Below are 26038 nucleotides of genomic sequence, written 5' to 3'. Positions count from 1 at the left end.
TTCAACATGAAATCAGCCAAAAATTTCAAACTAATGAAAGCTTTCACACTATCTATCATAAAACAATTTTATAGTTGTGTAATTTATTATAACCGCTTGTATACATTTTTCTCTTTTTAAAGGGTCAATGACATAAACTGTCATTAGGAAAATAATTATTGTTTCTAATCAAGCGGTATAAAATGTACTTTAATCTCCCTTACTGGCATATCTGAAACATGGAGTGAATTTACGGATTTTCTATATACAAGCCTAGGAGAGGATTGATGATGTCAACAGAGAATCAATCAGAGTGCTTTACTTAGAAATCTGTCAGGCTATAAAATCTAACTTATTATCTACAGCCTAGATAAATGAAAATCATTTTTAAATGGTTTAGATTAGAAAAGTGAGTAAAGTGAAACCTAATCTATTGGATACTTGTTTTGAATGCTTGTGCTTCTAAAAAGCTTTATTTTTTTTAAGTGGCAAGACCCCACCAGGTATATTCTTCATTAAGGACATAAATTCAAGAAGATAAATTTCCACTGGTAAGAAACACCAAGACAGCAATATGGAAAATTAGTAACTTTGTGAGTGTAACATTTTCACCAAGATGTTTTTAATAGACATAAACTTATTAACATGGTAATAGGTATTAGTTTATAATGGAATAAAAACTTATAGACCCCTTGAATGTTTGCTTAGTTTTCAAAAGTTTCTTAGTTTATAATTGATGAATTTTTAATGGAACAACATCATGTTAAATGAATACATAAAGAATGCATATAAAAGTACGATGATTGCTTGGGCCCAGGAGTTTGAGACCAGCCTGGGAAACACAGCAAGACCCCATCTCTTTAAAAAAAAAAGTACATTGAGACCACATGTTAAGAATACAGATACCAATTTCTACCAAATTCTAGTATATGTGCTGCCAAAGCAAGCATATTTCTACCAAATTCTAAATATACCCTTGCCTTCTGAGGTTTTATTTTTTTATATTATATATATTTTCAACAAGCATTCCTTTAGTATTTCCATTGTTTAGGGTAAGATTTCATTTTGTCCCAAGGGACAAAACCAGATCAAGCCTTCCACTTGTCATGAAAGTGTTTATTTAGGTTAAAATAAAAGCAAAAAAAAAACTGTCATCTGGAAAGTATCTATAGCTGGAATTATCAAGTTACTCAAATAATAACAACTATTAACAATTTTGCCACTCATCTTTGATACAATACAGGCCTGTGAAAATACTGTCCTTAAATTCTAATATGGACTAAAATCATATTTGATTTGGTAGTCTCATAGTGAATTAACCACAGTTTTTCTTCTTAGCATTTCCAACTATAAAAATAAAGCATAAAATTACACTGAATTCATTAAACGCATATTAATTCAAATGAAGTTTTCTACATATGGCATCTTTTTCTAGCCTTATCTTTTACTACAGTTCATAGTTTGTTATAAATCCAGGTATTTAGTATGTAATCTGTAAACTCTATGGAATAATGGTTCTTATGTTTTTGGGGGTCATAGATGACTTTGCAAATCTGATGACAGTTATGACAGATACATATAAAATGGTATTTAAAACTTTGAGGAGCACGTTTAATAACATACTCCCTTAAAGGTGTCTCCTGGTTACAAACTCCTACTTTAAAAGTGCAAAACAGGTCGGGTGCAGTGGCTCACACTTATAATCCCAGCACTTTGGGAAGCTGAGGCAGGTGAATCATGAGGTCAGGAGTTCAAGACCAGCCTGGCCAACATGGTGAAACCCCATCTTTACTAAAAATACAAAAAATTAGCTGGGGGTAGTGGTGGGTGCCTGTAATCCTAGCTACTTGGGAGGCTGAGGCAGGAGAATTGGTTGAACCTGGGAGGTGGAGGTTGCAGTGAGCCAAGATTGCGCCACTGCACTCCAGCCCTGGTGACAAAGTGAGACTCCATCTCAAAAAGAAAAGAAAAGTGCAGAACAGTGTATATAGTATGCTACCTTTTATTAAGAAAAGGCAGAAATTATGAACATATAAATTTATCTTTAATTATATTTGCATGAAGAAACCTGGAAAAGATAAATGAAAACTAATAAATATAGTTACCTGTGGTGGGGTAGAGTGGCGGCAGAATATAACATTCACCAGTGTGGTGGGAATAAGATTTCTCTGCATATACCTTTTTACATTGTTTTGACTTTCAAATTCTGTACATGTATTATCTATTTTAAAACATTAAATTACAAAAACTAAAAAAATAAAAAATAAATAAAAATTATAAAAACTAAATGAATTCTAAAAAACAAAATAGCTACTGTAGAAGGCTTTTCTCTTACTTGCTTGGTCAAGACTGTATTTAGGGAAGATGATGCTAAGAATTAGGTTTTTACATTCACAGAGCATGTGCAAAATATGAAATCAACTAATTATACAAATGGTGATGATGATAAGGCATTTACAGTTTAAGATGGGGCTGTTTCGCATTTGTACGGGTTCATGCAAATTTATGTTCATAGCCTACAACATGTATTGGCTTGGAATAAAAAGCTGGTCAATGACCAGAAGACCAAATAAGGTCAACTATGCAAAGGAAAGGGCTTTGTACAGCACGAAGGAAGTGCTCAATAAAACGCAGCTGAACAGAGCTATACAAGGAAACAGGTCTGGGAAGTGCAGAGCAACATACCTGCTTGATCCTCTTTCAGTGTGTTGGATATGGTGGAACCAGTCAGGGCAGCCAGCGTTGCTGACGGGGAGGCTCTGTACCGAGAAAGTCTACTTAGAAGCATCTCATTAATGCTTTTTGCAGACTCGCCCTCTTTTCTCATTAGAATTGTGCGTTCCTGAAGTGGGTTGGCTACAAATACACCATTTTCAACCTAATATATAAAAAAAAGGGAGGTCCTAAAATGATATCTGTTTCAATTTAGTTAGCAAATTTCTTGAGGATATTACTGTGAGTAAATAAAAAATATTTCAAAAACTGCACCTGAGTAGATGTAAACCTTAAAACTTAAATGTCCTATGGAAACTACTACAAACAAAAGAGACCATGCTAAGTTTGAGAGCTTTCATTTTTCATAACAGCTATAACATTTCATAGGTCTATGAAAAGTTGTTGATTAAAATTCATTATACTGGATTCCACAGTCAGCGCTTACTAATTACATGCCTCTGACAGGTTGAAGTCAAATGAGAGGAAAACAAATCAATCAGTCTTTGATTTACTGTTAAGGACAACTATGAGGATAATGTCTTCTCGAAATATCATCAGTGGCTAAAATCCAAATTCTATATTAACAGCAGTTAACATTAGTACCAGCTGCTCAGGCCCTGGCAGAGAAAGCCTGAACAAAGGCAGATTTTGCTAAAAATACACATCAACTTCAAGTGGATCTTTGCTGGTGCTTTTCAATTCATTCATCACTTGGTTATTCCCCAGAAAACTCTTTGGAGTGGTGACTCCAAAATTCCTACACCAAATTTGAACTTGACTTTCAGCAGACCACTTGGCTTTCTTTCTTTCTTTTTTTTTTTCCACCTGGCTTTCAGTATTGCTAAAAAGATCCAGACAACTTACCATAAGCTTCTCCCACTCATGTCTCTTACAATTCAAAACTCATGGGACCCAGCCTCATATACTATTTCTTTCCTCTTAATTCAGAGGAAGAAGGATTTCACCTCATATTATTTAAGATGAAGCCCTCCACTTCTGCCTCAAGTCCTGTGCTCCCCTCTGCCTCTTCATCATTAGTGCTTCCTTCTCTATTGACCTCTTTGTTTTCAGATATTCACAGGTCTTAAACAAAACCTTGGTGGCCCATTAAGATATCATCCCTTTTGTCAAATCTCTCATGGCCCCTTTCTAGATCCAAGAACCGGGTCCCCACCAGCAAAGACAGGCAGGACTGGCCTGCAGCTGTGGAGTATGGAGATAAGACGAAATGGGAGTACAAAGTGACAAGTCTTCAGAAGCAAAGGGAAAGCAAAAGAGGAGTCCACAGGGAAAGGCTGGTAACACAGAAGGGGCAAGAGAAAGTGAGTAAACTCAGGAGCACGGCCAGGAAGAATTCCCAAAGGTGGGTGTACATAGTGGAGGAGTCTTTTACGACATATTCACAAATGATAAAGGAAAAGATTCGTTACAGAGTCCAAAAATGCTGTTTCTATTTCCCTATCCCATGGTTTTTAACCCTTTGCAGTTGGTGGTCTCTGAATTCAACACCCTCTAATGAGTAGGCAATCTCAATGATCCACCAGTAACCTATAACCAAAAACATTGACCTTTTCCTTGACTTCTTTGTAGGTCGTGCAGTCACTGCCATCTTTTTTGGGATTCTGATTCCTCAGTCTTGGTAGCAGAACACAATCCTGGTTTGTTCATTTTCTTGAGACAGAGTCTTGCTCTGTCATTCAGGCTAGAGTGTAGTGGTGTTATCACAGCTCACTGAAACCTCAACCTCCCCAGGCTCAGATGATCCTACCACCTCAGCCTCCCAAGTAGCTGGGACCACAGGCATGTGTCATCACACTTGGCTAATTTTTGTATTAACACTTTTTTTAGAGATGGGGTTTTGCCATGTTGCCCATGCTGGTCTTGTACTGCAGGGCTCAAGCAATCTGCCTGCCTCAGCCTCTCAAAGTGCTGGGATTACAGCACTTTGAGCTCACCATGGTGAACCACCATGCCTGGCCTGCTTTGTTTCTTTTTAACATGAACACTTACTGCTCCATAAAGTGCTCACTGTGCTGGTGAGTGACACCAGCACAGTCCCTGCCCTCCTTCCTGTCTCTCTCTTTGCTGGTCAACATCTTCACTTGCTTAAATGAGACCTTGCTCAAGATTAGACCCAGGCCCTGGTGTTCAAGATCTCCACCTGGAATGCTCCAACCCTAGAACTTCCAGAGGCGGGCTCTTTCCTATCATTCAGGTCTCCGTTAAATGTCACCTATTCAAAGAGGCCTTCCCTGGTTGCCAATCTAAAAAAGAATCTTCCCCAGCACCCCCAAGCCAGAGCACATCATGCTGTTTTATTATCTACACAGCACTTACAACTCTCTGAAATTATTTTATTCATGAAGTCATTTGTTTGCCCTGCTACTTCCCCACACCCCGACTGAATGCCAACTCCCTGAGAACAGGGATCCTGACTGCCTTGTTCACCATAACATCCCCAGTGCTTAGGAGGCATTCAATGAATACTCTATGACTTGCTGAATAAACAGATCAGGGCCCTCCCCTAAATCCAACTCCACCTCTCTATGGCAACTCCCACATTTCTATTTACAGACCCATCCTTGCTACTAAGATCTAGTTCCACTCTTCTAACTGCCCCTCACCCTTCCCACCAACATTTCTACTTGAACAGCCTCCTGTCACCTAAAATTCAACACGTCCATCTCTTACTTCACTGTCTTACCCCAACCCTCCTGCTAGATTAACCTTTAGCAAACATAGCTCTATTTACGTGGCACAATTCTAAATATGTCCCTTCAAAAACATCCAAGATAAAAATCAATCACTTTAAGCTTGGCGCTCAAAAGCATTACCCAATCTGGCCCTATGAGAAAATCAATGGATACCTTAAAGACAAACAAAACAAACAATAAAAAATTAAAAGAAAAAAAAAAGACAAACAAAACAGTCTATTATTGTATTTGAGTACTTTGAAAATACTGCAAAGAAAAACTGATAAAGCACCTGTGTGACCCAAATATGGTTGAAGTTTGCTATAAAATGGTAAATCTTCTGGGAATCCCTACTTCAGCAAAGATGCTCTTCAGGGTAAGAAGCTGCTAAGTTAGGAAGGAGAGGAAGAGCTGGGAGGAGTGAGAAGCAGCCCAGAGTTTGTCATAACAAGGGGCTTCCTTCCTGGCAAGCAATAAATAAAACCTGGCAATAAAACCTGGCAACTTGGACTTTCTGGTCCAAGTCAACATCATCTCAAGACAAATGACTGGACCAGCCTCCCGACCTGTCTTCCCACTTCCACAGGCATGTGGTTTACTCTCTGCATAGCCAGTGATCAATTTAAAAATGTAAATAAAGCCAGGCACAGTGGCTCACACCTGTAATCCCAGAACTTTGGGAGGCCAAGAAGGGAAGATCACTTGAGCCTAGGAGTTCAAGACCAGCCTGGGCAACATAGCTTGAGACCAGCATGTCTCTATACACATACATACACACACACACACACAATTATCCAAGTTCAGTGGCACACACCTGTAGTCCCTACTACAAGGGAGGCTGAAGCAGGAGGATCACTTGAGCCCAGGAAGTCAAGGCTGCAGTGAGTCATGATTGCACCACTGCACTCCAGCCTGGGCAACAGAGGAAGATCCTATCCCACCCCGCCCCACCAAAAAAAAAAGGTAAAACCATGTCTTCCCCCATTTAAAACCCTGCAGTGGCTTTCCAACACACTTAGGATAAAATCTGAATTACTGACAGGGCCTCACAAAGGCCAACGTCTGCTGACCTCCTCAGCATCATCTGCCTCAACTCAACCCTCTCTCACTACCTTTTTAGCCACACTGGCCTTCTGTTAGACCTCCAAAATACCACGCTTCCTCCTAATGCTGGGCCTTGGTACCTGCTACTCCCTCTTCTTGGACTACCCATCCATTGCAATTTGCTTGGAACTGTGCAGGTTTTAGCACCGAAAATTCCATGTCCTGAGCAATCCCTCAGTCTCAAGCAAACTGGGATAGTTGGTCACCCTGTCTGTCAGGATGGATGGCTTCTTATCATTCAAGTCTCAGCTCAAGGGTCTTTCCTTAGAAAGGCCTTATGTGCCCCGCAAGCTAAAGGAATTCCCCAGCTCCACCCTGTGCACTCCCTATCACTTTATCCTGTTTTATTTTCTCCCCAGCATTTATCACTAACTGAAATTATTTTGTTCTTGTTGTTTACTTCTGTATTGTCCAACTTCCCATACTCTAATATAAACTTCACAAAAACAAAAGCTCATTTCCTCTGCTACCCAGGTAAGGCAATATAGTAGGCCCTCAATTAATACATAATGAAGGAAGGGTAGCTTAGTCATCTGGATCATAACTGGAAGAAATAATAAACCCTAGGGAGAAGAGGGGAAAGACACCTAGTGTGTCCATTACTACACTGACAATATCTTCAGGAAGTAACATAAAGAGGGAAAAATAGCAATAAAATTGTCACTGAGTCCAACCAGTTTAAAAACTGCAGTTTATACAGAGCACATGGGGGCAGAAGACCTCTCAGAACAAAACAGAAGTGAGAATATGTTTTTCAAAAGAGGGTTGAAAAGGTAAAAAAATTTATAGGCCAGGTGCTGTGGCTCATGCCTGTAATCCCAGTAGGTAGAAAGGCAGAGGCAGGAGAACAGCTTGAGCCCAGGAGTTAGAAACAAGTTAGAGACCACAGTGAGACCCCATTCTCTAAAAAAAGACAAAAGGAGTTATAGAAGATTCTCAAGCAGGAATGTGTCCAGTGTAGAAGTAGCCAAATCAGGCAGAAAGATTCCAAACTTCTGCTATTCTGTAGTCTTAAACGCCAGAATTCTGTGTCTAGAGTTTCAGAAGGTCTGTTGCTTCATGTGGGTGGACTGCCACATTGGTGGCCCCTAATGAATAATGCGTCCTTGTATTCATGCCCTTGTTTAGTCCTCATCCCACACTGAGTCTGGACTAGTCATGTGACTTTCTTTCCCCACATTAGAAAGCAAGTTGCTGGCCAGGCACGGTGGCTCACACCTGTAATCCCAGCACTTCAGGAGGCCGAGGTGGGTGGATCACCTGAGGTCAGGAGTTTGAGACCAGTCTGACCAACATGGTGAAAACCCATCTCTACTAAAAATACAAAAATTAGCTGAGTGTGGTGGCAGCGCCTATAATCCCAGTTATTTGGGAGGCTGAGGCAGAAGAATCACTTGAACCCAGGAGGTAGAGATTGCAGTGAGCCAAGATCACGCCATTGCGCTCCACCCTGGGTAACAGAGAGAGACTCCGCCTCAAAAAAAAAAAAAAAAAAAATAGAAAAATTAGTCGGGTGTGGTGGCTTGCACCTGTAATCCCAGCTACTCAGAGGCTGAGGCAGGAGGACTGATTGAACCTGGGAGGTTCAGTGACTGAGATTTTGCCGCTGTACTCCAGCCTGGGCAACAGAGCAAGATTTCGTCTCAAAAAAAAATTCTTGCTTTAAGGTAGAATTTTACTTCAATAATAGAGCAAGGTACAGAAGAATGTGTATAATAAATCACCATTTGTGTACAACACAGAAAAGGAAAAACAAAATACACACATGCATTTATTTGTATGTGCTCAGTCTGTGGAAGGATACAGCAAGAAAATGTTAACCTCACTTGCCTCTGAGGAGGGAAACTGGGCTAAGCAGCAGGGTAGGTGAGAGACCTACCTTCTGAGTTGTATACTACGTGAATATATCACGTTAAAAATATTTTTAATTAAGACAACATAGCTACTACTAAATTTGAAGAGAAAATTATCAGTACTTACTTTTCTTTTTTTTCTTCAGTGGGGGAGGCAGGGTCTCACTCTGTCACCCAGGTTGGAGTGCAGTGGCACAATCATAACTCACTACAACCTTGACCTCCTGGGCTCAAGCAATCCCCTGCCTCAGCCCCCCAAGTAGCTGAGACTATAGGCATACACCACCACACCTGGCTACTTTTTTTATTTTTTGGAGAGATGAGATCTCACTTTATTGCCCAGGCTGGTCTCCTTTATTCTTTTCTTAGAGGCCATGCTAATCTTTTCTGTATCATTCTGATTTTGATGTCTGTGCTGCTAAAATGAGCACTGATCAGTACACCTAAGTATCGGAGTGAAATCATAATTCCTAGCAAATCTAATTCCTTCCAATAATTATTATTAGCCACATCTATGTGACAAGTATCTATACTATTTAGAAACCAAAATTAATCATAACTCAGTACAGAATTTCAGGGCTAGGACTCTATGAGTCATTTCATCTAAAGCATTATTTCATAAAGTTTTGTGCCTGGTTTGGCTCAGGCAAATCACAGAGGTCTATGGCAAAGCCCTATCATTTGTGAATTTATAAACAGGTGACATTTTTTTAAATTTATTCTATAACTTAACTTTTAAAATATAAAATTAAAATATTTCAGTGTCTCCACAGTCCATTCCATCATCCCCTTCCAATTCCTCTCCTGCTTTCATATCAAACCCCTTGAGAGAATTATCTATTCTTTTTGTTGTTGTTGTTTTGAGTCGGAGTCTCATTCTGTCGTCCAGGCTGGAGTGCAATGGTGCGATCTTGGCTCACTGCAACCTCTGCCTCCCAGGTTCAAGAAATTCTCCTGCCTCAATCTCCTGAGTAGCTGGGACTACATACAGGTTCTTGCCACCATACCTGGCTAATTTTTATATGTTTAGTAGAGATGGGGTTTCACCATGTTTAACAGGCTGGTCTCGAACTCCTTAGTTATCCGCCCACCTTGGCCTCCCTAAATGCTGGGATTACAGGTGTGAGCCATCACACCCAGATGAGAATGATGTATTCTTCTCCATCTTATCCTCCCTACCTTACCCTCAGCCAACTCCATCTGGCTGCCGCTCTTATTATTCCCCAAAACAGCTTGTTAGCGCTGCAATGGCCTCCACATTACACATTCAAAGACCTCTTTCAGTCTGACTTTGACTTCTCCAGCAGAATTCAATGCTGTTAAACAAGTTCACCTTTTTATAAAAATTTCCTTTTTTGAAAGTTAATTTTTCTTAAAAGCCCATTGTTAAACTTTAAAAACATATGAAAAGATCAATGGTGGAAAGTAAGTCCTGCCCCAACCAGTTCCCTTCCCCAGGGGAACCAATACTTCAGTTTTTTGTGATGTTTCATTCATTCATTCATTCATTCATTTAGCAAATATATTTAATAAGCATCTACTGTGTGCTGGTACCGCTTTAGCACCGGCAGGGCACGGTGGCTCACGTCTATAATCACAGCACTTTGGGAAGCCAAGACAGGCAGACTACTTGAGCCCAGGAGTTTGAGGCTAGTCTGGGCAACATAGTGAAATCTCATCTTAAAAAGAAAAAAAAGAAAGAAAGAAAGAAAAGAAAAGAAACAGAGAGAGAAACAAAAATCCCTAGCCTGCTGGAGCTGACATTCTAAGCATGGGAGACAGTCAATAAATGGGTAGTAAGAAGAAAACTAAAGCAGGGCAGAGGACAGGGAGGAACAGGATTTTATTTCATACAAAATATTTCACATAGAATGGTTTTTCGTTTTATATAAAATACTTCATATAGAAAAGTCTTTCTGGTAAGGTGATTTTTTTTTTCTTTTTTTCTTCTTTTTTTTTTTTTTTTTTTTTTTGAGACGGAGTTTCGCTCTTGTTATCCAGGCTGGAGGGCAATGGTGCGATCTCGGCTCACCGCAACCTCCGCCTCCTGGGTTCAGGCAATTCTCCTGCCTCAGCCTCCTGAGTAGCTGGGATTACAGGCATGCGCCACCGTGCCCAGCTAATTTTTTGTATTTTTAGTAGAGATGGGGTTTCACCATGTTGACCAGGATGGTCTCGATCTCTTGACCTCGTGATCCACCCACCTTGGCCTCCCAAAGTGCTGGGATTACAGGCGTGAGACACCGCGCCCGGCTGGTGATTTTTTTTTTTTTGAGATGGAGTCTTGCTCTGTTGCCCAGGCTGCAGTGCAGTGGCGCGATCTCGGCTCACTGCAACTTCCACCTCCTGGGTTCAAGTGATTCCCCTGCCTCAGCCTCCAGAGTAGCTGGGACTACAGGCATGCGCCATCACTCCTGGCTAATTTTTGTATTTCAGTAGAGACGGGTTTTCACCATGTTGGCCAGGATAGTCTTGACCTCCTGACCTCATGATCCGCCTGCCTCGGCCTCCCAAAGTACTGGGATTACAGGTGTGAGCCACCGTGCCCGACCAGTAAGATGATTTTTTTTTTAAGAGACAGGGTCTTTGTCTGTCATCCAGGCTGGAACGCAGTGGGGGTGCAATCCTAGCTCACTACAGCCTTGGACTCCTGGGCTGAAGTGATCCTTCTACCTCAGCAACTAGTTAATTTTAATTTTGTTTAGTAGAGACAGGGCCTCACTTTGTTGCCCAGGCTGGTCTTGAACTCCTGGCTTCAAGTGATCCTCCTGCTTTGGCCTCCCAAAGTACTGGGATTATAGGCATGAGCCACGGTACCTGGCTCTTTTTTTCTTTTTTTGAGACAGGGTCTGTCTCACTCCATTACCCAGGCTGCAGTGCAGTTGTATGATCATAGTTCACTGCAGCCTTAAACTCCTGGGCTCAAGTAATCCTCCCAACTTAACCCTCTAAACAGCTGGGACTACGGATGTACACCATTATACCTGGCTAATTAAAAAAAAAAAAAACTGTAGTGGTTTCACTCTGTTGCCCAGGCTGGTCTCAAATTCTTGGCCTCAAGCTATCTACCCACCTTGACCTCCCAAAGTACTGGGATTACAGGTGTGAGCCACCGTGCCTGGCCTGATAAGGTGATATTTGAGCTGAGATATTTAAAAAGTGAGAGAAGCAGCCATGTGGTTATCTACAGTCCAATATTCTAGCACAAGGGACTGAGGGAGAACATACTTGGTGTGTGTGAGTAACATGGAGGAAGCCAGCTATAGCCAAGTGACATGAACAAGAAGGCGTGGTAGATGCAGAGGGTGTAGGTGCAGCAGGTGGTAGGTGCAGAGGCTGTAGGTGCAGTGGATGTAGGTACAGAGAGTATAGGTGCAGTGGATGTAGGTACACAGGGTGTAGGTGCAGAGGGTGTAGGTACAGAGGGTATAGGTGCAGCAGGTGGTAAGTGCAGAATGTGTAAGTGCAGTGGATGTAGGTGCAGAGGGTATAGGTACAGAAGGTGTAGGTACAGAGGGTACAGGTGCAGCCAGTGGTAAGTGCAGAATGTGTAGGTGCAGTGGATGTAGGTGCAGAGGGTGTAGGTACAGAGGGTACAGGTGCAGCCAGTGGTAAGTGCAGAATGTGTAGGTGCAGTGGATGTAGGTGCAGAGGGTGTAGGTACAGAGGGTGTAGGTGCAGCAGGTGGTAAGTAAAGAATGTGTAGGTGCAGAGGGTGTAGGTACAGAGGGTGTAGGTGCAGCAAGTGGTAAGTGCAGAATGTGTAGGTGCAGTGGATGTAGGTGCAGAGAGTGTAGGTACAGAGGGTGTAGGTGCAGCAGGTGATAAGTGCAGAATGTGTAGGTACAGAGGGTATAGGTACAGAGGGTGCAGGTACAGAGGGTGTAGGTGCAGCAGGTGGTAAGTAAAGAATGTGTAGGTGCAGAGGGTGTAGGTACAGAGGGTGTAAGTGCAGCAAGTGGTAAGTGCAGAATGTGTAGGTGCAGTGGATGTAGGTGCAGAGGGTGTAGGTGCAGCAGGCAGTAAGTGCAGAATGTGTAGGTGCAGTGGTTGTAGGTGCACAGGGTGTAGGTACAGGGGGTGGAGGTGCAGCAGGCGGTAAGTGCAGAATGTGTAGGTGCAGTGGATGTAGGTGCAGAGAGTGTAGGCGCAGTGGATGTAGGTGCAGAGGGTGTAGGTGCAGAAAGTGGTAAGTGCCGAGTGTGTAGGTGCAGTCGTGTAAGTGCAACACATGGTATGTACAGTGGATGGCGGTACAGAGGGTGTAGGTGCAGTGGGGGCTCAATCATTCAGCACCTCTATAGAAGTAATGGGACATAGGATACATTTTGAAGATAGAGCAGACAGTATTTGCTGACTAGATACGGAATTTGGCAAGGGTAGGGGGAGAAGGCCGAGTCTAAAGTGACAGCTAAGGTCTCTGGCCAGCACTGGAAAGACATAGATGCCATTACCTAAAATGGGAAAGATTTTAGAAGGAGCAGATCTGAGATAACCTCAGGAGTTTAGCTGGGGGCATACTTAGCTTGAGGTTACCACTGGATTTACAACTGGAGAAGTATAATATTCTGTGCATATACAAGCAAACAGCCACATGAATATGCACCTAGAGTTTTGGTAACAGGTTTTGGCTGAGAAGAAAATTTGAGCATCATCAACATATACAGGTGTTTGAGGCCACAAAACAAGAAGAGATCAACTAAGAAGTTAAGACAGCAGACAGAAGTAGACAGAGCAAAGAGGTCCTAGAGGTAAGACTCAGAAGGAACAATCAGCAAGTAGAAGTATCACGGGGTGTCCACAAGCCAAGTGAAAACAGTTTCAAGAATGGAGAAGTGATCAACCATGTCAAGTAATAGTTGACCACTGAATTCAGAATTGTGGGAGCCACCGGTGAACTTGGGAAGAACTGTTAGGTTGCATGATGAGGATACATCAAGAGCGATGGGTTCAAGAGAAAATGAAAGGAGAGGAGGCAAAGACAATGAGAGTAAATGCTTTCAAGAGTTTTGCTATAAAAAGGAGTCAAAAAATAGAGTGCCTTGAGGTGGGTACGAATCAGGAGAATTGGCTTTGTTTTCTCAAGATGGGATACACCCTAACGTATTGGTATACTGTGGTGGACAATCAACTGAGAGAGGAAAAGTTGTTAACACAGAAAAAACACAATTGCAGAAAAATTCTGTCCCCTAACCCCTTTTATTACATAGCAGGTAGTGAATACACATAGTGTTCTGAGCCTAGCTTTCTGTACTAAATAATATCTCATGGAACTTAATCTACTTCATTCTAGGTAGATCTGCTTCATACTTTAAAAAAAATTTTTAAATTATATTATTATTATTATTATTTTGTAGAGACCGGGTCTCGCTTTGTTGCATGTTGCCCAGGCTGGTTGCGAAATCCCGGACTCAAGCGATCCTCCCGCCTCAAGCCTCCCAAAGTGCTGGCATTGGCCAGATGCAGTGGCTCATGCCTGTAATCGCAGCACTTTGGCAGCCCAAGGTGAATGGATCACCTGAGGTCAGGAGTTTAAGACCAGCCTGGCCAACATGGTGAAATTCTGTCTCTACTAAAAATACAAAAATTAGCCGGTGTGGTGGTGGGTGCCTGTGATGCTAGCTACTCGGGAGGCTGAGGCAGGAGAAATGCTTGAACCTGGGAGGCAGAGATTGCAGTGAACCAAGATAGTGCCACTACACTCCAGCCTGGGTGACAGAGCAAGACTTCATCTCAAAAAAAAAAAAAAATTGCTGGGATTACAGGCATGAGCTACCATGCCTGGCTGCCATATACTTTTAATGGCTGTATAGTGTTCCATTCTGTTAAAGTACCATAGGCAGTAAGTCAGATATCTATGTTTAGCTTCCCAAGTTAGCATTTTAGGAAAGTTGCTAAATTAGTGGCTGGGTGACACTTTAAAAGTTTTTTAATGATGAAAAATTTCAAACATATGCAAAAAAAAGAGAATGTATATAGTATAATGAACCTCCATATACCCATGATTCAGATTCAACTATTGCCACAGCTGTTTAACCTATCCTCCTATTTTTTTTTTTTTTTGCTCAACTATTTTAAGGTATATCCTAGACATCATGCATTTCCATTTCTGAATATTCTGAATACTTCACTAGGCATCTCTAAAAATATGGACATTTTTCTCATATATTTCACCATCATACTTAAAAATTAGATTAAGGTCAGGTGCGGGGACTCATATCTGTAATCCCAACACTTTGGGAGACTGAGGCAGGAGGATCCAATGAGCCCAGGTGTTCAAGACCAGCCTGGACAACATGGAGAAACCTTCCACCCCGGCTCTACAAAAAATACAAAAATTAGGCAGGCATGGTGGTACATGCCTGTAGCCCCAGCTACTTGGGAGGCTGAGGTGGGAAGATCACTTGAGCCCAGGAGTCTCAGGCTGCAGTGAGCTGAGATCTAGCCACTGCACTCTAGGCTGAATGACAGACAGAATCTGTCTCAAAAAATAAACAAACAAACAAAAAAACTAAGACTAGCCCCCTTGGTTTCATCTAATATTCTTAATACTTTCTCTTCTTTTTTTGAGACAGAGTCTCGCTCTGTTGCCTAGACTGGAATGCAGCGGTGTGATCTCAGCTCATTGCAACCTGTGTCTCCGGAATTCAAGCGATTCTCCTGCCTCAGCCTCTCAAGTAGCTGGGATTACAGGTACCCACCACCACCTTCTGCTAATTTTTGTATTTTTAGTAGAGACGGGAATTCACCATGTTGGACAGGATGGCCTCGATCTCTCTTTTTTTTTTTTCTTTTTTTTGAGACGGAGTTTCGCTCTTGTTACCCAGGCTGGAGTGCAATGGCTCGATCTCGGCTCACCGCAACCTCCGCCTCCTGGGTTCAGGCAATTCTTCTGCCTCAGCCTCCTGAGTAGCTGGGATTACAGGCACGTGTCACCATGCCCAGCTAATTTTTTGTATTTTTAGTAGAGACGAGGTTTCACCATGTTGACCAGGATGGTCTCGATCTCTTGACCTCGTGATCCACCCGCCTCGGCCTCCCAAAGTGCTGGTGGCCTCGATCTCTTGACCTCATGATCCACCCTCCTTGGCCTCCGAAAGTGCTGGGATTACAGGCATGAGACAGAGCACCCAGCTTCTAATACTTTCATATTCAAATTAGCTCCAAAAATATTTTTTTAACAATTGGTTTGTTTTATTCAGACTCTGAAAATTATTCAAAAGTTGTTCTTTTAATCTAGAGCAGGTTCCTTCCTCCCCAATTTTTTATTTCATGCCACAGGCAAGGACTGTTTTAATTGTTCTATTTCCTTCAAGGCAGGTATCAGCTTTGATTATATAACTGTATGTCTAAATATATCTTTATGTTGTCTTCACAGTTGATTGATACTTTGGTTGAATACATTCTTCTGGGTTGAAAAACCATTTCTGGCAGGAGGCAGGGGACACTGAACTATTGAAAAGGAAGATCCAAGACCAGGCAAAGTGGCTCACGCCTATAATCCCCACACTTTGGGAGGCCAAGGTTGGTGGATCACTTCAGGTCAGGAGTTCTAGACCAGCCTGGCCAACATGATGAAACCCCGTCTCTACTAAAAACACAAAAATTAGCTGGGCATGGTGGCCTGTAGTCCCAGATACTCGGGAGGCTGAAGCAGGAAAATAGCTTGAGCCCGGGAGACAGAGGTTGCAGTGTGCCGAGATCACGCCATTGCAATCCAGCCTTGGTGACAGAGCAAGATTCCGTCTTGAAAAAAAAAAAAGAAAAGAAAAGAAAAGAAAAAAGAAATAAAAACAATTTCCCTCAGAATTTTGAAAGTGCTGCTCCATTTTTACCTTCAGGAATGCTATTGGATAGCCTGGTGCTTTTCTAATTGCTCAACATTTGTATATAATTTTTTGACATTTCTGGAAGCTTTAGAATCCTCTTTTATCCTTGGTAATCTGAAATTTCATGATGGTGTGGGCATATTGTATTCACTGTGTCAGACAGCTTTTAATCCAGATACCAACGTCCATCAGTCTGAAATATTTCTTGTATTATTCTTTCTTTTTTTTTTTTTTCCTGAAACAGATTCTCAGTCTGTCACTCAGGCTGGAATGCAGTGATGAGATCACAGCTCACTGCAGTCTTGACCTCCAGGGCTCAAGCGATCCTCTTGCCTCAGCCTCCCAAGTAGCTAAGACTACAGGAGTGTGCCACCATGCCTGCATAATCTAAAAAAAATGTTTGTAGAGATGGTATCCCACTATGTTGCTCAGGCTGGTCTTGTACTCCTTAGCCTCCCAAAGTACTAGCATATAGGCATGAGCCACCACACCCAGCCTGTATTATTTCTTGATCATGTCATCCTTTTTATTTTCTGTTCTCTTTTTGGAACTCCTATTAGCAAGACTTTAGATGGATGGCTCCACTACACCTTTTATCTTTTCTCTCATATTTACTGTTCTTTATCTATTTGTACTTTGTGAAATGTTTCTTAACTCTTTTACTAATTTTTAAATTTTGATAGTCATAGTTTTAATTTTCTCATTCCCTGATAATTCCTTTTTGAAGCATCCTGTCCTGTTTTATAATATGAATGCAGTATCTTCTCATATCTCACAAAGCAGTTAGTGCTTATGTGAAGTTTTACTCTATTTCTTCAGTTAGCTGTTTGTTAACTTTTTCTAATTTTTAATCTTCATATTAGAAGTCTTCTTCACTTTTCTAGTGATACTTGGTAGTCTGCTCTTTTTGTTTAATTTTAAAACTTTGTATTAGGGGAACATTTCAACATACATAAAAGGAAAGAATAGAATAATGAGCTTCCTATGTGCTGAACCCCTGGCTTCAATCATTATCCCTATTTTTTTTAACATATTTGCCTCCCCTCCACACACATACCTCCCCAACATTTGGAGTTCTGTTTTTTGGGGTTTTTATTTTGTCTGCTCTTTTTAAACAGTTCAATACTAATCAAGAATTCTGTGGACAGGGTTGAGGCTTGCTTGCTGGAAGACATCACTTATGAGTGATTCACCAGGGAGGCAAGTCTTTTTCCTTAGATGAGTCCAACATCAGTATGAGAGGTCTTTTTTTGAGGGTCATTCAGTTTCTTCAGAAAATAACTAAGTCTTGGGCCTGGACAGCCAGCATCTGAATGCAAATGTTGTGAGCAGGAAGGGGGCCTGCAGGCCCTTACATAAACTCTCAGTCTACCACCTTGTCTCACAATGGCTCTGCACCACATCTCATGTCCCAATTGCTAAGATGCTCTAAGGCTGGTGGGGGTGAGTCATCTCTCTTCCTCTGGGTATTCCCCTACATGTATACTTGCCTTTCTCCACATGGAAGTATGGGAAAGAACACTATACTCTCCATCTGATCTCCTAAAGTAGTTAAGAGATACTGCCTAGAGTTCATGAACAAGAAATTTTTTTTTTTTTTTTGAGACAGGGTCTGTCTCTGTCACTCAGGCTGGAGTGCACTGGCACAATCAGGCCTCACTACCACCCTGATCAACCTTCTGGTAGACCTCCTAGGCTCAAGTGATCCTACTGCTTCAGCCTCCTTAGTAGCTAGGACTACAGGCGCATGCCACAACACCCAGCTAATTTTTTTTTTTTTTTTTTTTTGCAGAGACGGGGTCTCACTATGTTGCCCAGGTTGGTCTCTGACAGAGCAGGAGCACCATCATCTCAGACAAACACTGCCACTTCAAGTTCCATCTTCCTTTTTAAAACTCCTGGGCTCAACAGATCCTCCCACTTCAGTCTTCCAATCACTGGGATTACAGGTGTGAGCCACTGTGCTCAGTCAAGACCTAAATGAAAATTCCTTAAACAGCTGGTAAATCTCTTTAAAAACCAATTTAAAAAAAAAAGCTTTTCTGACAATTAGGAACATATGTTCAATCTCTAGCAGACCAATTCAAAGATTCACTCTGGCAGGGACGTTTTATAAAATAATAGCTAGAGGACACTGTGAGACTCGATAGAAAAAGAACACGCACAGTTAAAGGTTACGAGACTCCTGATAGTCTGCTGCTAGGTTGGATAACTGATTTCCCAGAACGTGTTTTACTCCTGTTAAAATTTATTAGAAAATTGCTTCGGTGTTTTTTTTTTTTTTTTTTTAACAGGAATGTTAATTTCTTCCCAGAAGGAGACTGTAAATGAACTCACGAAAAAAGGTTTTGTCACAGACCTGGCTTGGAGCAATTTGTTCTAAGTCTCTACAAATACTACCTAGACCATCTCTGTCCAATAGAACATTATTCATGATGGAAATGTTCTATATCTTTGCTGTTCAACAAAGAAGCCACTAGCCACATGGCTACTGAGCACCTGAACTATGGCTAATAGAGCTAAGCAATTACAGTTTTAATTTTATTAAATTTCAAGTGAAATTTAAATAGCAACATATGGCTAGTGGCCACTATGCAGGACAGTGTGGATCTAGAGTGCCGTGGCTCCCAGCTACTTCTTACCCCAAGCCCTCCTCTCTGCATTCCAGCCACTCTGGCCCACTTCTTCTCCCTAAAACATGCTGGCTCCTGCCACAGACACTTTGCATGTGTGGTCTCCTCTTCCTGGAATGTTCTTCCCTCACTTACTCCCCAACTTCTTCATCTGGTACACTACTACTTTTTCTTCACTACCTAGGATTATCTTGTGCACTTATTTGCTTACTTGTTTGTGGTTAATCTTTATGTCTCTCCACCACCATCACCCCAACCCACCCAACTCTGGGGCCTAAATACACGTCCCATTTGGGCAAGAACCCTGCCCACCCTGCCCATCTCTGTACTCCCACCACCTAGATAGAACATGCTTGGTTCTCAGTGAGCATTTGGCTAATATCTAAAAGGTAAATGACTTGTCACAATTTTGTCATCTCTCTCAGAGACTCCCAATTACTATCTGTAGTCCCATTCTTGCTACTGTAATTTTGTCTCACATTTCCAACAGACTGTGTGCACTTCTACTTAAATATCCTACTGTCTATACATTAAATAATGTTATCTCCTGTCGCCAGATTAACCTTCAGAAAGCTTGGTTCTATTTATGTCATACAACTCCAAACAAAGAAACCTTCAAAGACAGCTAAGAGAAAAATCAATTTTAAGGAAACTCTGAACACACTATACATGCTGCAAGGTTCTTAGGCCCTTTGTACACCAATATAAAAATAAAGCAAACAGAAATGTTTCTCAAAGACACAAGCGAGAAGTTAAAACTTACCACAAGTTCAAAAATGTCCATGAAGACAGAATGTCCTTTCGGTGTTTTCTCATTTAGGCTGGCAGGAGACCAGATCCAATAGAAGTAAGTGCCATCTGAAGACAGGTGCACGGTGCTCATGGTGCTGCCAATGGGGAGGTGATTAGCTGGCATTGGCACCACCTGGCACACCTGGGCATGAAAGGGAGGAAATCTCCATTAGAGCCACATATAAATTCTGATTAATCCTATCAGCTCATCATTAATGCTATTATGTCCAAGGTGAGAATTTACTAGGCTTCCTGGTCAAAATAAAATGGATATTTATCTCTAAGAATAATATATGCAAATTATATGGCAAAAATATAAAAGTTAATACATAGAATAAATATAAATAGCCATGCAACAGATGAAAAGGTTCTTGGGATTGATTCAAATTACTTTTTAATAAGAAAAAGTATTTACTAAACACTTTGAATCTATTATGCATATGTGTTGTATCTAACCCTTATTAAAAACAAAGTTTTAGAGAAGCAGCACTTTCAGAAATTTCTTTAGTAAATGAATTTAAAATAATTTTATTTAAAGGATGAGAACTGTGTTTTATTTACCTTTGTATCTCCAGTACATAATGCAAAGCCTAACTCAAAGTTATTTAATGAATATGGAAGGAAGGAAAAAAGAGACAGCAAAAGAAAGCCAAGAGGGAAAGCTGAGAAGAGGGAGAAGGAGAAACAAAGTAAAAAATATAAAGGCCCATGACAGATCCTAAGTTAGAACATGAAGGCTTATTAAAATTCACCAAGTCCATCAAGAGGAAAAGACAAACAACAATTCTGTATATTACACATGAAGGCACATGTTTCTAATACTAAACATCCTTCTGTTTGAGCATAATGAATAAGCTTTGCATCATTTCACATTAAATGTGTAGCTACATACTAATTTTTACTCCCAAAGATAAGCACTTAAAATGAGGGAACATTAGAACCACAAAAATCTGCTGGCGAGGTTTAAAAAAAAAAAATTCAGAAATAGAAGAGTTGAGAAACTCAAAATAAAAATAATTAAAGAGGGTCGGATCCCTTCAGACAACAATAAGAACAATGCTCAATTCCCCATTACTTTGGGAGGGGGCATTAGTTTTCCCAAGGCTATCTCTGACCCCTCAAGTAATTTCACATGAACTTTTTTCCAGACCTGTTTTGTCTAGCTCAAAAGTAAAAACTCATTTAGTTGATGTAACCATACTTTGAACCTACAGTGCCAGGAAGACTAGAAAGTTGACAGCTACTAATTGGCCTGTGCTATCCCCAAAGTATTCCCAATGCGCATATCTAGTTCGTGACCTACAGCCCTGCTTTCTTGGACAGTGTCAAAGTTTCTGCAACAACACTGAGGAACTTGGCATTATTTCAAATGTAAACCATGTTCCGAGATTTAACATCTGTTTAACTTCCAGTCTTATAACTTCTGTTTCAAATGAATATGTGACATCCTCATCTGTCTGCACTTGTGACAAGAAATTAGGTCAATTGGGCATCTATTTGTTAATTTGTTCATTTTATTCATCCAGTAATTATTAAGCACCTACTATGTGCTCTGGAGATGACAGTAGTGAATGAGACTCAGTCCCTGTTCTCTAGGACAGGCAGCTGAGTGACAGACAGGAAGAAATGTAACATTCCACTTAATTTCTAAATGTGACTACTCTTGGGGCACTCACTCCACAGATGCCAACTCTAATCATTTAATCCAACTTTGGTTGAAAGACAGAAAGTTGCAGTGTTAATAATTCAAACTCCAGAGCAGAGAACCAAAGGTTCAAGTTCTGGTGCTGCTACTATTGGCTGTGTGGTCTTAGGCAAGTTACTTAACCTCTCTGAGCTGCATTCTTTCACTCAACAATAAACTTACTGAATGCTTATTAGGTGCCTAGCCTCAGTTGCCTTATCTGTAAGACAGACCTACCATAGTCATGCCTCACAGGTAGGAAAAGGAAATGTATGCAAATTGCCTAGGCCAGGGCCTAGAACATAGGAGATAGTGAGGAATAGTAGTTACCATCATTGTTGTTATTATCAGTCAAACGTCAAGCACTATGTTACATTCTAGGAATACACAGATGAGTAGGACAGAGTCCAGGCCAAAAGGTGTGCATGATCGGTGAAGTCAGGCAGAAAAGCAGGTAACTGCAGTGTAATACAGCAAGTGCCAAGGCAGAGTGCTTATGAGAGTACTAAAGCCAAACTCTCAATCCCTAGCACACCATGATTTTACTCTACACTCATTTCAAAGCTCCCTTTCCCACAGAGATGCTGTTTAGAATAAACTGAATAAGGAAATGATGCCTTCACAAAATAGATCTGGTTCAAAAAAGAAAAAAAAAACAGCTAGTATTTATACCATCTTTGACTGTCTAGAATTTTTTCTTAATCATAAAAAAAGTTTGTTGTAGGCTGTAGAAACTTAAAGAGCACATTCACTCAGCTCTTTAAGGGAAAAGTCTAAGACATTAAAGAAAAAACAGAATGCCCAAACTATAACAATTAAAAGGATGCCACTCTGGGAGGAAAATATATTATTAATTCTGATGATGTCAGTAATTTCCCTTACTGCCTCTAAAATATATGTGTGTGTGTGTGTGTGTGTGTGTGTGTGTGTGTGTGTGTGTGTGTGTAGACTTGGTTTTCTGTTTACCTGAAGGGTGTTCTGGTCAATGACCTGGAAAAGGGAATGAGGTTTATTATCGAAAGAGACAGGCCGGTGGAGAAGACTGCCGCTGCCAAAAGCCACCCATCCTGGTTCCAACTCCTCATTTCGGCAGTACACAAAACCTCTGTGGAAGAAAACGGAGCACAGGCTGAATCACCTGGCTATGTCAGAAACCCACACAAGCTAAAACAGACATAAACAACATTTTCAACCTAATTTTTAAAAATGATTAAGTATGTAAAACATCTGAAGGAAAGTGAATGTATTACATATACTTCAGGACTGACAAACTATAGCAAATATTGACTTCTTTCCACAATAAATTAGAGGAGAGAAAAAGTTGGGGAAAAGATCTAAATGTATATAAGGCTCTCAAACTGCAGATTATTTTGGCAGCAGTTTATAGGTCTTATATCACAACTGAAAATCACTTGATAATCCAATGTCAAACCCAACTTCAGAGAGACTTAAGTAGGAAAATGTCCACTTATCAACATAGAGAAGTCACTGACATTGTTACAAAAATACTGATCACGAGGACTTTCTGGCTGGAAACAATGATCTTGGGGCTACCAGACTCTTCAGAGCCAAAATGAAGCTAAAATGCGCTAACAGAACAAGATGGAGAGAGGTGGCAATAAGAGAAGATTGCAATTATTTGAATTAGTTCAGACTTGTTATTTAGTTACTAGGCTATGGGGAGTTGGAATGTATCCCCAGTGTCTTCTTCACAGAGATTTATGTAAGTAGGAAAATGTTCCAGCCAAATCATTCAGCAAGTGCCATGCAACTGACCTGAGAGTACCATGTAATCCAGACCCCAGTTTGCTTACTCCTCTTCCAACTGAGTTAGTAGTATACAGGTAAAGACCGTCTGCCGTGAGACAGCGTCCCAAGTCAGCATCTGAAATCGTTTTTTCACAGGTAAATTAAATATATGTTTTTTCTACTGATATTATAAACATGCTTTCACTAATGAAAAAGCCATTAGGAGGCTGAGCGAAAGATAACCTCCCACTTCTAAAATAAGAGCTTAATTGTGACTTTTAGGGAAGATGGCTTGAACCCCCAAATCAAACATCCAAAATACATGTGGACCAGGAACCAAGATAAGATCAGATAGTTATTAGCAGGGGAATGTGGTTTACCCTGCCAAATGTTTTTCTTTCTTTTTTTAAAAAAAGCTTGTAATGAGTCAAGTTTAAACATTCCTAATTCTAATTTGAAATGACTAATACTAATTCTAATTTGAAATGACTAAGAGTATAGTACAACACTTTTATTAGTAATTGCACAGTAAGAGAGGCGTGAGCTCTTATGGGCTCAGTAAGTGACCCTGAACCTCTCTGAACGTCAGTTTCTTCATCTGTAAGATGAAGATAATAATATGTACCTCAAGGGTTACACTGATGGCCAGATGAGATAACAGGGGTAAATACATCTATATTGCTCTCTGGTGCAAAGCCCGTATGCCATAAATGACAAATGAAATTGTGTTAATATACATTAAACTAAAATCTGCTTCTGTAGATTTTCCATTCAGAGATCCTGATTTTAGTCTCTGGAGGGACACAGCACAGAAGTTTAATATCTTTTCTATTTTAAAATAGCATTATGTTTCCCCTTAGCTCTGTCTTCCTCAATCTAAAATAAACAGTATCTATCTATATGATAGTAATTGGTTTAGTAACTTATACTCCAAAGATTTTGCCTTAAAATGGAGCTTATGGATAAAACTTTCAGGGTTTATTTTCATAATCATTCTGTTCACTATGTTTAAGTGGAATCTTTCTACCTGAAGCATGCCATATTAGCTGGAGGAAATGCAGTATCACATCATCAAATTAGTACTAAAAATGCTGTTGACTTTAAAATTCAGTCTACTAATCTGAGACAACTGGGACCTGTACCTATTGGTTCCCTCAATAAAAAAATTCATTAAAGTGGGTAACATTTTTAAAACATTAATTTCACACCTTAAACATTTTAATTTAAAATTTATAGATTACATTTATTCACCAATCTTTAGATTAAGGCCCAAGGCCTTTTGAGTATGGCTCTGTTTAGGGACAGAAGTGAAAAGAACAAACAAAACAAGATTAGCCAGGAGTGGATACTTGTTGAAGCTGAGTGATGAGTACACAGGGCTTAGTACAGTATTCTCTCAAAGTCAGTCAAATGTGGAATGTTTTCAATATTAAAAGTTACATCGTGGTTGGGCACGGTGGCTCACTCCTGTAATCCCAGCACCTTGGGGGGCTGAGGCAGACGGATCATTTGAGGTCAGGAATTCGAGGCCAGCCTGGCCAACATGGCGAAATCCCATCTCTACTAAAAATACAAACATTAGCCAGGCGTGGTGGTGGGCACTTGTAATCTCAGCTACTAGGAAGGCTGAGGCAGGAAAATCACTTAAACCCGCGAGGTGGAAGCTGCAGTGAGCAGAGATTGCGCCACTGCACTCCAGCCTGGGTGACAAGAGTAAAATGCAATCTCAAAAAAAGAAAAAAAGGCCGGGCATGGTGACTCACATCTATAATCCCAGCACTTCGGGAGGCTGAGGCGGGTGGATCACGAGGTCAAGAGATCAAGACCATCCTGGCTAACACGGTGAAACCCTGTCTCTACTAAAAATACAAAAAATTAGCCAGGCGTGGTGGTATGCAGGCAGAATTGCTCCTACCTGGGAGGCTGAGGTTGCAGTGAGCTGAGATAGCGCCACTGCACTCCAGCCTGGGTGATAGAGCGAGACTCCATCTCAAAAAAAAAAAAAAAAAAAAAAAAAAACTATTACAAGAAAAACAGGCCGGGTGCAGTGGCTCACACCTGTAATCCTGGCACTTTGGAAAGCAGAGGTGGTGGGAGGATGGCTTGAGCCTAGGATTTAAAGACCAGCTTGGGCAACAAACCGAGATCCCTGTCTCTACAAAAAAAAAAAAAAAAAAGAAAGAAAAAATTAAATTAAATAATTATCTGGGCATGGTAGTATGGTAGTACATGCCTGTGGTCCCAGCTACTCAGGAGCCTTTGAGGCTGCAGCTGTGATTGCACCACTGCACTCCAGCTTGGGCAAAGGAACAAGACCTCTGTCTCAAAAAAAAAAAAAAAAAAAAAGAAAAGAGGAAAAAAAGAAAAACATCCTCTCTCTAGATGCAAAACCAAATGTTCAGGAGAATGAAAGCAAACAGATCAGCTTAGTACCATCCTCCTCAGTGAGAAACTACCCCAAGGGAAATACCAAATGGAGAAAAAAGAGAGAATCAAGAAAGAAGTTTTAGTTGTGTGGTAAGATCTAAGTTGGAGCCTATAATGTCTGAGAACTTCTTGGGTATTGCAGGCATTCTGCCTTGTCTGTTGTCTCTGGTTGAGTCAGTGAAGGAAACAAATCATATTTAAAAGACTTGCCTCTTCATCTTCCCACACTCGAATGCCTGTTTAGAAATGGTAGAACGTGGAAATGCACAGACCCTGGGCTGAGAGACGTGAGGGGGCCTGCAGCCTAGATTCTCCTCCATGCTCATGGGGTTGCCCAGGAAGGCTGCCCCATGGAAGGTGGAAAATGAAAGGGAGGGAGGAACAGACTCTCAATCCCATACCTGATGAACACCAGTTTCTTGGAGACTCACTTCGTTGAGTCTTTCTAGAGCATTCAACTTCTTAATGGCGACTACTTCCTGTTTTTTTTTTCATTCCTATTTCATCAGTTATGTAAGATTTAATGATATTATCACAATAATAAGTACCAGTTACAATTAACAAACCAGTTTGGGAGCAA

At 40.9% G+C, this 26038-nt stretch overlaps 1 protein-coding gene across 12 annotated transcripts in view; it reads right to left on the bottom strand.

The window, feature by feature from the left end:
• HECTD4 (HECT domain E3 ubiquitin protein ligase 4) overlaps positions 1 to 26038 on the bottom strand; it is a 226107-nt gene that overhangs the window by 126819 nt on the left and 73250 nt on the right. For all 12 annotated transcript variants that reach the window (XM_021675516.2, XM_064379807.1, XM_064379808.1 and 9 more), the window contains exons 5-8: positions 23059 to 23167; positions 22249 to 22387; positions 19570 to 19740; positions 2665 to 2857 (exon numbers count right to left, since the gene is read on the bottom strand). In XM_021675516.2, the coding sequence (XP_021531191.2) occupies positions 2665 to 2857; positions 19570 to 19740; positions 22249 to 22387; positions 23059 to 23167 (612 nt within the window). The remainder of the gene's footprint in view (positions 1 to 2664; positions 2858 to 19569; positions 19741 to 22248; positions 22388 to 23058; positions 23168 to 26038) is intronic.

The sequence above is a fragment of the Aotus nancymaae genome, unplaced genomic scaffold (assembly GCF_030222135.1).
Source record: "Aotus nancymaae isolate 86718 unplaced genomic scaffold, 86718_ANA_hifiasm-v0.15.2.pri h1tg000021l, whole genome shotgun sequence".
Classification (NCBI taxonomy): domain Eukaryota; kingdom Metazoa; phylum Chordata; class Mammalia; order Primates; family Aotidae; genus Aotus; species Aotus nancymaae.
The sequence above is the reverse complement of the archived record's forward strand: the minus strand, read 5'-3'. Positions and strand labels throughout refer to the sequence as shown.